The 12765-nt window shown below is 51.6% G+C and overlaps 3 protein-coding genes across 3 annotated transcripts; 1 reads left to right on the top strand and 2 right to left on the bottom strand.

Annotated features, from left to right (window-relative positions):
• Window positions 1–509: 509 nt before the first annotated feature.
• pps1 (tyrosine/serine/threonine protein phosphatase PPS1) lies at window positions 510–2806 on the bottom strand (the record flags this gene model as incomplete). Its single annotated transcript, XM_040941034.1, has 6 exons — window positions 510–633; window positions 694–750; window positions 802–922; window positions 974–1870; window positions 1919–2005; window positions 2056–2806. 6 exons carry the CDS (start codon window positions 2804–2806, stop codon window positions 510–512), a joined length of 2037 nt encoding a protein of 678 aa, XP_040803893.1.
• A 3225-nt stretch (window positions 2807–6031) lies between these two features.
• Window positions 6032–9936, bottom strand: BO72DRAFT_398898 (tRNA methyltransferase PPM2). The gene is made up of 6 exons (XM_040942110.1): window positions 9783–9936; window positions 9442–9659; window positions 9011–9375; window positions 7255–8945; window positions 6900–7190; window positions 6032–6781 (listed from the first exon to the last, which is right to left on the bottom strand). Exons 1-6 carry the CDS (start codon window positions 9888–9890, stop codon window positions 6317–6319), a joined length of 3138 nt encoding a protein of 1045 aa, XP_040803892.1. The 5' UTR covers window positions 9891–9936; the 3' UTR covers window positions 6032–6316.
• A 193-nt stretch (window positions 9937–10129) lies between these two features.
• On the top strand, window positions 10130–12604 carry BO72DRAFT_445699 (phosphoinositide binding protein ATG18). Its single transcript, XM_040944119.1, has 5 exons — window positions 10130–10554; window positions 10616–10770; window positions 10907–11066; window positions 11121–12000; window positions 12065–12604. Exons 1-5 carry the CDS (start codon window positions 10503–10505, stop codon window positions 12111–12113), a joined length of 1296 nt encoding a protein of 431 aa, XP_040803891.1. The 5' UTR covers window positions 10130–10502; the 3' UTR covers window positions 12114–12604.
• Window positions 12605–12765: the final 161 nt, after the last annotated feature.

The raw sequence follows: 12765 nt of genomic DNA, 5'->3' as shown, positions 1-12765 counted from the left end.
CATCGTCTGGTAATAAATAAGGTAGTATAAGCCAGATGAGATACCACTAAAAAGGCTTCCAAACCTAGCACACAGCACGAGAATCCCATTACCAGACGCCCCACACAACCCAGCCGAACACACAAAGATAACTAGTCTCATACATCACTAGCATATATCCGGATGCATGTATCATATGAACCACAGAAATTCAAGTTACTTCTCACGCGGGAATCGAATCCCGTCCAACGCCAATCGAAAACAAAAAAAAAGCGGATTTCCATTAGATCGGTTCAGTTCATGCCCTCGTAAAATTTCCGTTTCAACAGTCGTCAAAAAAAGGTTGTGCAGGTGTAAGCCTGTGTTCCCAGCTCTAGGGAAACGATCCCTGCAATCTTGTTCTTCTCGCCTGATCCTGGTTGCATTGCAGCTCCTATACATCATGCAAAGCAGGGCCTGGCGAGGTACGTGCTTGTCTGCAGGGGTGGTCCTGCAGGAGGTGCGCATGTATACCATGCAGAGTCGCTCCACTATCGGGAATATGGCTTGTTCATAAGCGCGATCTCGCGGGCCACAGTCGGCCATTCTAGTTCTCTTCTGGGCGTCTTGTTGCGCTTTTGTACTTGCAACTCCTCCCATTTGAGAAGTTCATATCTGAGTACCACGTTAGCATGGCGGAACGGCATATAACCGTAGCAAACTCGAAAGACTTACACGAAACGCAGGTGAGGTTGGATTATAACATTGAGTCTTCTTGCACGAACGAAGCAACTGGCATAGATGTTAGCAAAGATATCAGACGCGATCTCTGTCAGAACTTACTAAGCTCTAGGGAACGACAAATTAAGAGACGACATCACTTCGGCTATGCAGATGGTAGCCGAGCGTGAGACTCCCACACGGCAATGAACCAAAGTAGCCATACCATCGCGTTTTCCTTGACCTGGAGAAAGGTAAGCAACATAGCCTTACTTGCTGTGACGATGACTCTTACGGATGAATTCCAAGCACTTTTCAAACTCCTGAGTCAACGGATCAATGCCGTTATCCTGGACCTTAGTTATGTGCATCACATTCTTCGGATCCATCTTCGTGGTTTCGGAGGCAGTCCACGTCACCGATTCACCAATACTTAAAACACGACGGATACCGAGCTCCCAGAGCATTTCCGGATTGTTCGCATGGGAGAGGTTACCAAGGTACATATATGGTAAGATCCGACTCGGGAGGGAGCCGTCACAATATCTGAACCATTGCGGGTCGGGGAGGCTGGTAAGTTTGTGAGACTTGGTGGCCGGACTCTCTTGCAGGAGTCTCCCTTGCACGCTGCTCAAGAACGTGACATCAGAGGGATACGCAAAGAAGTTCCGCTTCTTCTCACTGTGGAGGCGGAGCCAGGCATTGGGGGCGGAGATGCCTTCGGCGAACATCACGTATGCGATTGCTAGGAGTGAGCTCTCAGTGTAACCGTCGGGACAATGAATCAGGATCTTGTGTGGCCTTCTGCTGAGAGGCGGCATTGAGATGTCGCCATCGGCGTCAACAGTGTGCTCCGGTTCATCCGGGTTTGCCAAATAGTACAACCAGCGGATCGTGTTGACCAAATCATCAACTTCTCGGGTCTCACTCGAAGGTGCGAGGATCGATCCAGATGAGGGGAATTCCAGCTTCTGTGGTCCCTCTTCGAGTTGTTTATTAAGGTTTGCCAGGAAACGAGGCCCAGGAATGCTTGCTAGCTCGCTTGTTTCGATCAGTAGGTCAAAAGTCTCCGCAGATGGGCAACCACCGGGTCCAGATAATAATAAATAGTCGGATGTCGGGCCCAACCATATGTTCCTTGAGATCTCGGATGCACGGGACATCTCGCACATCTCGAACCGTTCCCATTGAACTGTAAGCGATTAGCTGCGCTCTCAACTCGAATACGAGGTATACTCACAGAAATCCATCACTTGGTTGGTGAGCTGACCGTTGCTACCGATAGCGACCAGCCCCGGGGACTTCGATTCTATCTCGGAGAAAGGACCTGTTGGAGACTTAGTTTGACGTTCGCATACACCGACCAATTCAACTTACAAGCAAGGATAAATGTGTTGTACGAGGGTAAGCTTTGCTCGAGGTCGTTCTTGAGTCTCCAATGATATTGTGCTGTGGCCAGTCTTGCCGCAATATCCAAAATCTGATTTTGACTGACATTATCCTCACCATAGACGATGATATCAGATAATGGAGCCAGCTTTGCAGTTTGTATCTGGAAGTTGCGCACTGAGAAGCCTTCCCGCGGGTCTACTGCAAGGAACTCTCTACCTGACGGGCCTAGCACCTCATCCGGAGACACTGCGCCCTTGATGCGTGCCCTGCTCAAGTCTCCGCCGACCTTGACGATGGTGATGCCTCGCCAGCATATGGGAAGCCGCCTGAGGGAGCGCCGGCGGTTGGTGAAGAAGCCGACCTGCAGATGATTGGCTGGATGAAGTCCATGAAGCCACGGGAAAACCTGAGATGGATCTGGTAACGGCTGAGAAGCCCAATGGTCCAAAGCAGCCGCCAAGCTTGCGCGATCTAAGGAGTATATCGGAGGAGACTGCGAGAGTTGGAGAAATGCATCGGGCGGGTGTAAAAGCGAGGGAGCTTGAAGGGTAGTGTTTCCGCTTCCAGCGGGGGAAGGGGTATGAGCGGAAACCGGAGAAGGGCCCGTTGGGCAAATAGGCAGATGCTTGTTTGGGATAGGCGACGAGGTTCTGTTGAGGTTCAAGGCGGGGGTGATACCCGACGGTGGGGGAGTCGAATGTCGCAGCGTGTGCTGCTGCACCACAACTGTCGCCATACTGGTATTTGCTCCAATGATTGCGGCTGGGCGAAGGTATGCACCCAAGAACAATTGTTACACCACAAGAAGCCAATCAGTGGTGCATCAGTGTCGAGTGGTCTCAGCGTTCAGTTCCGGACGATGTGGTGGTATCTGCGGGAGAGATCTCCCGTTAGCAATGAATCCGCAATCGCAATGAATACCAAAACAAGCGTATTATGTTCCGCGCGATCGAATGACAGGTGGGGTTGGGGGAGTAAGGTGACATACGCCAGACTTAAAATGGTTGAATAAGGTTAGAATGATGATCTAATTGAACCCGACGGTATCAGCAAGGGAACAAAGAGACAGGAGGTGAGGCAGAAGTCGAAAAGATAAGGGAAGGCTTTGGGACCAAGCAAACGGGCAGGCGATCGATTGTGGGTGCAATCGAAGGGGGGGTTAGATCAAGGAACTGAGTGGGAAGTGGGCATGGAGGAATACCCACCGACTAGTAGCTGATAGCAAGCCTCGGAGGCGCCCAACCCCACAAATGATACGGGAAGCTGACCACGAGTGCTCTGTACCGGCGGGAAAGGGTGGAGCAGGCGAGAAAGAAAGAATGGATGAGGATGGAAGAGTGAGGGTGTGAGGGTGAGTGAGTAAGTGAGTGAATGAAAAGGATCGAGGGAAAGAGAAGGACAAGAAGAGAGAGAGGGAGGCAAATGAGAAGATAAACTGAAAAGAGAAATAGATAGACGCAGTAATAATGGCCCAACTGAGAATCAGGCCGGATTATTTCTGCACCTGGATTTCCTTCTGGACTTTGTTTCTCCCCCACCTTTTCTTGTTTTCTTTTTCTTATTTTGGGTCTGATATTTTAGGCTTCTGTGCTGGAATAAAAAGAAGAAGATCAAGAAGAGAAGGAAGGAAGGAGGAGGAGAAGGAGGGCAAGAAGTGGTTGTTGAAGACGAAAGGAGAGGTAAAGTGAATTAAAGTGATGATGGAAGATGATGATGATGTTGTACAAAGCGAACAATAATACGGGGGTGGGGAGGGGTAAAAGGGCACTAAACGGACGGTTAGAACAGTGGGCACGGAGCAGTTGGCACGGGCGGCGGGACTGCCTCCACTGTCCAGTTTCCCCCCCCTCCCGTTACATTAATTGGTATTATGACTAGTATTATTTTATTATTGACCACCACCTTATTGACTGACTGCTTTCATTCTTCCTCGAATATTCAAATTTCACTGTTCGACAGGTTTCATTTCCTAAACTCGAATTACACCTACACCACCACCACCTTCATAGCAACTGATAAGAGAATCAGCACATCTTCCATCGAATGCGATCTGTACCCAGTGGGCCCTTGAGATCGGGCAGAAGAACTCCACCGAGGCACAGTACACATACCGAACTGTACAAATCAACATACCGTTTGCGGCCAATGAATCCTCGGGGCCAGGCCATTCCAGCCCAGAATTTGCGGCGCTTTGATAACACCACACGCTCTCTCCGGACTGATCATCGATCATCATAAACATCCCTTTCCAAATCGCCACATTATGGAGCTCGCATCCTCACCCTCTCAAACGAGGCAGAATGCAGAGAAAACGACCACAAAGTCTTGACGCAAGATTCCCAACAACAAACCGATGAAGGCGCAAGAAAAAAGAACCACTCCTCTACTGATCCAATGAAACCCTTGACTCTCCGTCGGACCAAGACGTGACACGGAAACACAGGGAAAGCTGCAGCAAAGCCGTGCACACACACACTGTCTCGAATCAAATCAAATCTCTTCCTTCTTACCCTTAGCCCCCCCTCCCCTCCCCCCTCGCCAACCATGCAGGGCCCCTAGCAAAGAAGTGTCCTGAATGGGATGGTATCGAAGGTTGAGTGGTCGGAAAGTGATTAGCTGGTTCTTTTACCCTGAGGTATCTACTTCTCCATCCCTGAACAACGGATTCAATAAGGGAAGGGGGCAAAGCATCCATGGTTCTTGTCAAGTCATGCGTTCTTTGATCCCCACCCTCTATGGGGAACATCCAACCAGTCGCACGCGCGCTCAAAGAATATAGAATTGGCGATGACATCGAGATTACAAAAGCTTTTTCGCCCTCGATGTGATGATTAACTTATCATTTGGGTCTCGGTTACCATGGACACCCAGATGGATAAAGCAGTATCAAATCTGCTCTTGCAGCACTCAGGATAGCGTTCCGCTTGGAAATGAATCCGTTGTGCTACATCAACTCTGCCTGCCCCTGCTTGCTAACCACAGTGCTTTTTCTTTCAACCACTTCCAGCTGACGGACTGATCATTTGCATTTCCTGTTCTCCCCATCAATGCTTTTTTCCCCTTCTCACTCCCGACCTGATAAATCCACATCCTGGTTTGCTGGGACCTTGCATGGGACTAACAGTGCAGTGTGCGGGGTTCCATGTAGGAGCGTTTGTGGTTTTTCCTGTTCTATAGTCCCCAACTTTCCCAGAACATATCCCCTAGCCCTTCTCCGGGAGCACGCGATCATCGACTTCTAAATTAACTCATGACGACGACAAGACCGCGTGTCGCCGAGAACCACCTAGATTATCCCAAGTTATCAACTACTCGCTGTATACCCCCACATTTCTCAACCACGAGCAGTAATCAACCATCAATCCCTCCCGAACAAAACCAGCCCATATTCTTCCACTCAAGTTAGTTCTACATAATACTCATACCCGAAACCCGAAACCTGAAACCCACCACCCCAATGCTAGCAGAATCGGGCATCTGCTTCGCATCTCCAGGCTCTCCATGCCACCGAGCAAGTAGACTAGACGTCAAGTTCGACCCGGCCCAAAAAGCACGGACCCCAATGGACTGGCCCCATCCAGCTCAGGGCTGTTGGCTCCACCCCATGAATCGGGAGTCGAGTCTTGATGCCTTGCGCTAGCCTGCTTTATTTACTCCATAGTTCTACTGGACGCCTCCGTCCCGCATTGGGCTTGCTGGCGCCACCTGTAAGTACTGTACACTACATAAGTATATCCGAGAAGTTATATATACATATCTACCTGAACTAATGTAAGAAGTTTTCTTCTTCTCACACCACGTGCGTAAATCCCACACACGTACAGTGATTTCCCCCCCCCACTTGCGACTTCGTGTTCGCAGCAAGCGTGCTTGCATTGCAGGTGGAGGGGTGGGTCTTGTTGTTGGGGGGGAGGGGGGGGGGCTTGGCCGTATACTAACTAAGGTAGGGAGGGCCCGGGAGGTAGAGGGCATGCCATAGTGGGTCGTGGCCCGAACCACCTTCTCATTCCTCCCTCCTCTTCTGTGTCTTTTACACATACACTCCCCGAGTCAATCCCTCTTGCTTTCTGGGAGTGTGGAATTTGCTGCTGATATGATCAACATCAACGACGACAACAAACCATGACATGAAATCCGCAATTCACCCCCCTTGACCAAAACCGGTACCCAAAACAAACAAACAATCTATTTTGTCCCATCATCATCAAGGTGATATATACTGTACTATACATTCATAGACAAGCACTCACGGCTCCTCCGCCTTCTCCCTCAACTCCCTCGCCAACCTCAACAAATAAAACCTCGCCATGTCAGCCGGGACGCCGTCGAACGACCGCGCGATCTTCTGCACGTCGGCCCTCGCCTTCTCGTAGGCCTGCAGATCCCGGTTCCCGTAGACATCCCGCCCGGCCGCATAGCCGTGGCTCAGGTTGCGGAAGAAGACGTTCACGGCCACGCTGACCTGGTCCTTCGCGGGGCTGGCTGTGTGCAGCCACAGCGGCGGCAGGAAGAGGATGTCGCCCGCGCGGAGTTGCGCTTCGTGCGGGGAGGTGTGTGGGATCGCGGCGATCGTGCTGTCGTCTCCCGTCTGGAAGACGTTGAGGGTCGAGCTGGAGGCGCCGGCGGGCACCTGGAGGTACTGGACGTCGCTGGGCGGGTAGAGGATCAGTCGCTTGTCGCCTCGGACTTGGCAAAGGACGTTCGCCATGACCTGTTTCCATTGGTGATTAGTTGTTTTTTTTTGTTGGTTTTCCTTTTCTCTGCGTTGGTTGGAGAACATTGGGCCTTCGTTTTCCTTTTCTGCTAATACAAAGACAAGCACAACTTACATCGTAATGAAGCCACAAAGTGACGGGCCCCGAGATCCGCAGCGGGGAACTATGCGCGTTCTCCGAAACGACCGAAAAGGCTTCGGGCAGGCGGAAATCATCCTTCAGTCCCGCAAAGTCCACGGCCAGGTTGGCGGGCAGTTTCGTGGGCTGGTCAGCCGAGATGCTGCGCAGGTATTGGCGGCCCCCCGCATGCACCTCGTCCAGGAACGTGCCAAACTCCTTGGTCGTGTAGGCGAAATTCTTCGTCTGGAAGCTCATGTGCTCGGACTGAGCCTCATGCACGACAACCTAATTTTACCGGGGTTCTTAGCTTGAGTCCAACCTTACTAATTGATTTCCTGAATGTACATACCTTCCGGTCTCTGCCCACCGCGTTCGCTAGATATTCCTTGGTCCAGAGGTGAGTGCACGGTCCGATGTCCGACCCTTCTATAATGACGGGCTTTCCCTCGGCGAGGATCTGTTGGAATTGGGCAGCGGTTTGGATCTGGACGCGAGGAATAGGCGTTACATCCTTGGATGTGGTGGTGGTATCGATGCTGGTATTTGATGAGGTCGTCGGCAGTCCCTCTACTTTGGGAGGCGGTACTGTCTCAGGGACCATTTTCCATTCGTTGTCAACGCTCGAGTCGGCGCGCTTCAACAGCCAGGTGCCCTCCGTCCAGAATGTTCCGAAGGAGAAGCAGACAGCACCGCCGCCTAGCAGGAGGACCTGATCCTCGTCTACTGCATAAGAGGCATGACCCACCAGCAGAGGCCTAGGTGCTCCGCAGTCTCTTCCCAGTCCTATAGTAGATAGAATGCTGGGGCTCGACGACGAAGGAGACCCGCTGCGAAGCTGGGTGGCGAGCTCCTTCAGATTAAGCAGTAACAGCTCCTGATGCGCAGGCACAAGCTGACGAGGAATGCTGCCACCAGCAATCACTAGTCCCCACGAAGTCTGGCTGGCGGTCGCACCGAAGCGGCTGAGGCTACCGGCAAGGGGCGAGAGCCCTCGCAAGTCTTTGGTCTGATCCTTGACCTCCAGACAGTAGGACCTTTCGCCACGGCGGTGCAATTTCCAGGTCCAGAAGTCTTCCAGAATGACCCCATCATCACTCATCCCGCCGAATAAGATGCCGGAGGTGTTGTCGATGTTTGCCAGGCAAGCGCCGAATCGAGCCCCGGGGTTTCCGCCGCTGATCTCAACCGGTAGCCATCCGTCCCCGTTGTTGCTCCACACCAACCAGGTATCAAGGGTACTGCCATCGCTAGTCTTTCCACCGTACACGAGGACATGATCCGAGTCGAACGCCACTCGCGCCGCACTATGTCTGAACCTTGCCGTCGGGAGACTGTCGGTCGGGCGCCACTGATCGCCTTGTCTTACCCAGCAATCTTGAAACCCTGCAGCTGGTGAAGCACGACCTCCGACAAGCAAACAATCGCTACCAGAGAGGTGGGTGATTGTGTGACACATTCGGGCAGAGACGTCACGCGGAGGGAACGGCCAATGAGGCTTCACAGCATCCTTGGATTTGGAGTACAGATCCGTCGTTGCCAATCGCGTCTGCCGTCCTAGTCCAGCGTGGTACCCAATAGAGCTGTTCTCGTCTGCAATAAGCGCCCCAAATCTTCTTTGCCCGACTCCGGCAGTATGGACTAGTTCGAACTCGTTCGATACGTTGGCCGAAGAGGCAGATAGTTCGATCTGTTCGGTGGTCGGCACCAAGAATCCATCCTGGGTCGAGGCGATCAAGAGGAAATAGTGGGATGAGAAGAGCGCGAACTCCTCCCACTCGTCGAACGGTTCGACCTCGTCCAGTGAACGCCGCAGCGACCTGCTCACGAAATTGTCATCTGACCAGATATCCCAGAGACTCCTTGCGTGTGCATGCTGCCACCCGGCATTCTTGAACCGCTGCTCTTGTTCGTTTAATGAAGGGTATTCGTGGATCGAGAAGAGAGGCGCGCCGAGCTTCTTGAAGTGTTTCATCATGGTTGACGCGAAAGGATGGTCTGGTCCGTCGGGGAAGAACTGCTCCAGTATGCAGAATCGGGCATCTTTCAAACTTGGCGTCAGCAACTAGATGCAGTCTTTCCAAAGGGGCTCAGTCGGGTTGTCTGACCATTGTTCAGCTGCGCGGCCCATTTCAAAACTTCATTGGCAGACGTGACATCCATGTACGTCAAAGAGACCTCCGCGAGGAAAAGAACCGAGCACTCGGCCGGAAGGACCTCTTTGCGCAGGACATCGTCCAGCTTCTTCAAGTTCTTCAGATCACAGCCGATGGCAATATAATGCTCGCTCTGGATCTGGATGGCACTATCGTCCGGCAAGAACTCTACATTCTCGAGGAGCTGCGTGATCTCCTCGGTCCTCCTAATGGCCGTTTTCTTATTGAGCATGAGCTTCTCGTAATCAATATCCACGAACCGCGTATCTTTACAAAGGGACTTTTCCGTGTTGAGGAGAATGAACGGTAGAGGATCACTACGACACCCCGACTTAGTATACCGATTCCAGCATGCCGGGCAGTTTCCTTCGACTACGACTCACAATCCACATCCTAAGTTCAGGACGAATTTCGGCTTGCCAGAGGGTTCCGCCATGAATTTGCGCACTGTTTCGGCCATTGCGTGCATACGGAGCCAATAGCCACGGTTGATCAATGGCGACCGGCGCTGGGGCTTCTTCACGAAATACCGAAAGTAATGCGGTTTAGGGTAGTAGAGCATCTCGACGCTGCGTTTCGACACGATACTGCTATTGTTGGTCTAAAAGAGTCAGGCTCGTAATTTATAGATTAGAGGAAATACATGGGTGGACAATGTAGATCGTGGCCAAGTATCGGCGCCGGCGCATAGTAGCAACCCCGCGACGGAATGGATAGAACTTACTCCCATGACTAGATCGGCCTCTTTCTCGGCCTTGGAAAGAGCTGGCGCCATGCCGGGCTTCTTAGTAGGAGCCGTCGCAGGGCTAGCCTCCTTCTGCGCCGTCATCATAGGCGACTGTGGGGGGTGGGGGGTTTGGGGAAACACCGAAAGAAAATTGATCGATGAGAAGAAAGCGGATGGGAATAATATTTTAGACTAGTCTCTCCGTACTGTAACTAATTGATTCGGAGCGGCGGCGGGCGATCAAGGTGTGGCCCGAGCGTCAGGTGCTCGCTTGCCGCGCCTGACGCAAACCGCGGCAAAGACGAACGAACGGCTGTTCTCCGATCCCTCCGCATCCAACCAACCAGTCCGCTACTCACCCATCCCTCGCTATTATTGTCAACTGGAACGACTGCGATCGCTTTCCTTCTTGAGCTCGTGCAGCATCGGCTCTTATCGATCGTCGAAGTCTATCTTGCGTCTTTACCACCAGCACCCACGAGATATGCAAGGCGAACATCACCAACTGTGACGGAAGCGGTCCTAGGACGGGATCTGTTTAGCCCCTCCATCCAGCAACACTGAAGCTTGTCTAGGCCCCGCAGTTGTCTCAGTCCAAGTCGAGAGTATCTTGCATCGCTTGCTTCTCGGTCGCCCACATAGCTCATCAATCCACACGGTCATAGATTCTTTGCGCAGAGTGGGACGCGGTCGATCACAGCGATCGGCACAGACAAGATGGCGATGAATTTCGTGACGTTCAACCAGGACTATAGCTATCTGGCCGTCGGTAAGGGCCCTCCGGATCAACCTCCAGCTTAACTCATGGAATATCTCTTGACACTTATCAGCGACTTCCAAGGGATTTCGTATCTTCACCACTGATCCTTTCGCGAAAAGCTATGAGACGAAGGAAGGGAACATTGCCATAATTGAGATGCTTTTCTCGACATCCCTGGTTGCGCTGATTTTGTCACCACGTCGCCTTCAAATAACTAATACCAAGGTTCGTAGGACACCCTTGTGCACATTTGTTGGGCTTCGCGGGTTTATGTACCTTGACGAAATAGCTGCTTTGTTTGCTACCTTGCGCACATGACGTATTTGGCTAACACTTTCTTCTTTCTTGATCCCACCTATAGCGCCAGTCGACGATATGCGAGTTGACATTCCCTACCACCGTGCTCGCGGTCAAGCTGAATCGCAAAAGACTTGTGATAGTTCTGGAGGATCAGATCTACCTCTACGATATTCAGACGATGAAGCTATTGTATACCATTGAGACTTCCCCAAATCCAAATGGTAAGACAACGCTCGTTGCCGCGCATTCCTTGTATGTGGTCTAACTTCACTTAGCAATCTGTGCTCTATCCCCCTCCTCCGACAATTGCTACCTCGCGTATCCCCTTCCCCAGAAGGCGCCACCCTCGTCGTTTACTCCTCCTTCTCATGCGCCTCCCGGCACCACACATATTTCACCTACGAGTGGTGAAGTTCTGATCTTCGACACTCTGAAGCTGGAAGCTATCAACGTTATCGAAGCGCATCGATCTCCACTGGCGTGTATAACACTTAACAGCGACGGTACACTGATCGCCACCGCTTCCGACAAAGGAACCATCATCCGAGTGTTTTCCGTCCCTGATGGTCACAAGCTATATCAGTTCCGGCGCGGATCGATACCGTCTAGGATCTACAGCATGTCGTTCAATACCACCTCAACACTTCTCTGCGTATCTTCCTCCACCGAGACCATTCACCTGTTCAAATTGAGCCAGCAGTCTCAGTCATCACACACCACTCCGTCATCGTCTTCGCCCACTGTTGCGGACCGGAGATATAGCCAAAGCTCCTTTGGCCAGTCCTCGGACCCGGACGATGTTGGCGGAGAGTCGGGCTCTTCTGAGCTAGCCTCCAGGAAACATAATGGAACCTTAATGGGGATCATCCGGCGCACCTCACAAAATGTCGGCAGCTCGTTTGCCGCGAAGGTGGGCGGGTATCTTCCCAAGGGTGTCAGTGAGATGTGGGAGCCCGCTCGTGACTTTGCGTGGATCAAACTGCCCAAAACCAATCAAGGCCCCGGCGCCAACGGCAGCAATGGTCCGCTTCGCAGTGTCGTTGCAATGAGCACCAACACGCCCCAGGTGATGGTGGTGACCAGTGACGGAAACTTTTACGTTTTCAGTATCGATCTCTCGAAAGGTGGTGAGGGAACGTTGACCAAGCAATACTCGTAAGTTTCCCTGTTTTGTCTTCAACCATAAATGGGGTCCATACTAAGCATGCAAACCACACAGTGTCCTCGACGCGAACGACCGATTGGGATACTCAGTCATGGATTACTGAATTTGTCTTAGATACCATTCATTTCGATTCTTGCTCTCTTTGCCTTTTGCTTCGCTAAATCAAGTCAGTCGTTTAATGAGCCAGTCGCATTTTGTTCTTTCTTTGAGCGTCTGCATTTTAACCTCTGTGTGTCTGTGTCCCAACATCAAGCCCGTCTACATGTGCAAGTCACTATCTCTTCGCTCCGTCCTTTTCTTGCTTCTTTTTTTCAGGTACTTAATTAGGGTTCCCTTTGTCCAGACTTCCGAGGACTTATTATATATGTGACTTATAATTCACCTGTGGTTGTGGCTGTGGCTGTTGTCTCTTTGAACTGCGCGCCGCGCAGAGTAAACTTCCCTGTTCCGGTGAAATGAGGCTTCTGATGGAGATGTTTGGTGTGTATGCATCCTCGGGCTATACTACAAGGTCTCTGTAGCTTGGTTCGCATTTTGGTTAGTTCTCTTCATCTCTTGCTTTCTCGCTCGACTCATTGTATGCCTCATCGGTACGATATATCTAAGTAATGTTATGGACCTCTCCTCGCTCTAGCCAAAGATTTGTTCACTACAAGTTGAAGCAGTCATTCGTCACCGATGGCGCATTACACTCCACACCAGTCACGATATCGGAAAGCAACGTAGTGTGCCTGTGTATGACCTACACTGGTGAG

Source organism: Aspergillus fijiensis (genome assembly GCF_003184825.1).
Source record: "Aspergillus fijiensis CBS 313.89 unplaced genomic scaffold BO72scaffold_11, whole genome shotgun sequence".
In the NCBI taxonomy this organism is placed as follows: Eukaryota; Fungi; Ascomycota; class Eurotiomycetes; order Eurotiales; family Aspergillaceae; genus Aspergillus; species Aspergillus fijiensis.
The sequence above is the reverse complement of the archived record's forward strand: the minus strand, read 5'-3'. Positions and strand labels throughout refer to the sequence as shown.

What these genes read in the sequence shown, in the direction of transcription:
- BO72DRAFT_398898 (XM_040942110.1), bottom strand. Translation starts at nt 9,890, where the DNA reads ATGATGACGGCGCAGAAGGAGGCTAGCCCTGCGACGGCTCCTACTAAG. An exon ending in AGGCCGATCTAGTCATGGGA is followed by an intron (nt 9,660 to 9,782) that starts GTAAGTTCTATC and finishes TGACTCTTTTAG; the next exon opens with ACCAACAATAGCAGTATCGT. An exon ending in CTGAACTTAGGATGTGGATT is followed by an intron (nt 9,376 to 9,441) that starts GTGAGTCGTAGT and finishes GGGGTGTCGTAG; the next exon opens with TGATCCTCTACCGTTCATTC.
- BO72DRAFT_445699 (XM_040944119.1), top strand. Translation starts at nt 10,503, where the DNA reads ATGGCGATGAATTTCGTGACGTTCAACCAGGACTATAGCTATCTGGCC. An exon ending in TTCAAATAACTAATACCAAG is followed by an intron (nt 10,771 to 10,906) that starts GTTCGTAGGACA and finishes TCCCACCTATAG; the next exon opens with CGCCAGTCGACGATATGCGA. An exon ending in GACTTCCCCAAATCCAAATG is followed by an intron (nt 11,067 to 11,120) that starts GTAAGACAACGC and finishes AACTTCACTTAG; the next exon opens with CAATCTGTGCTCTATCCCCC.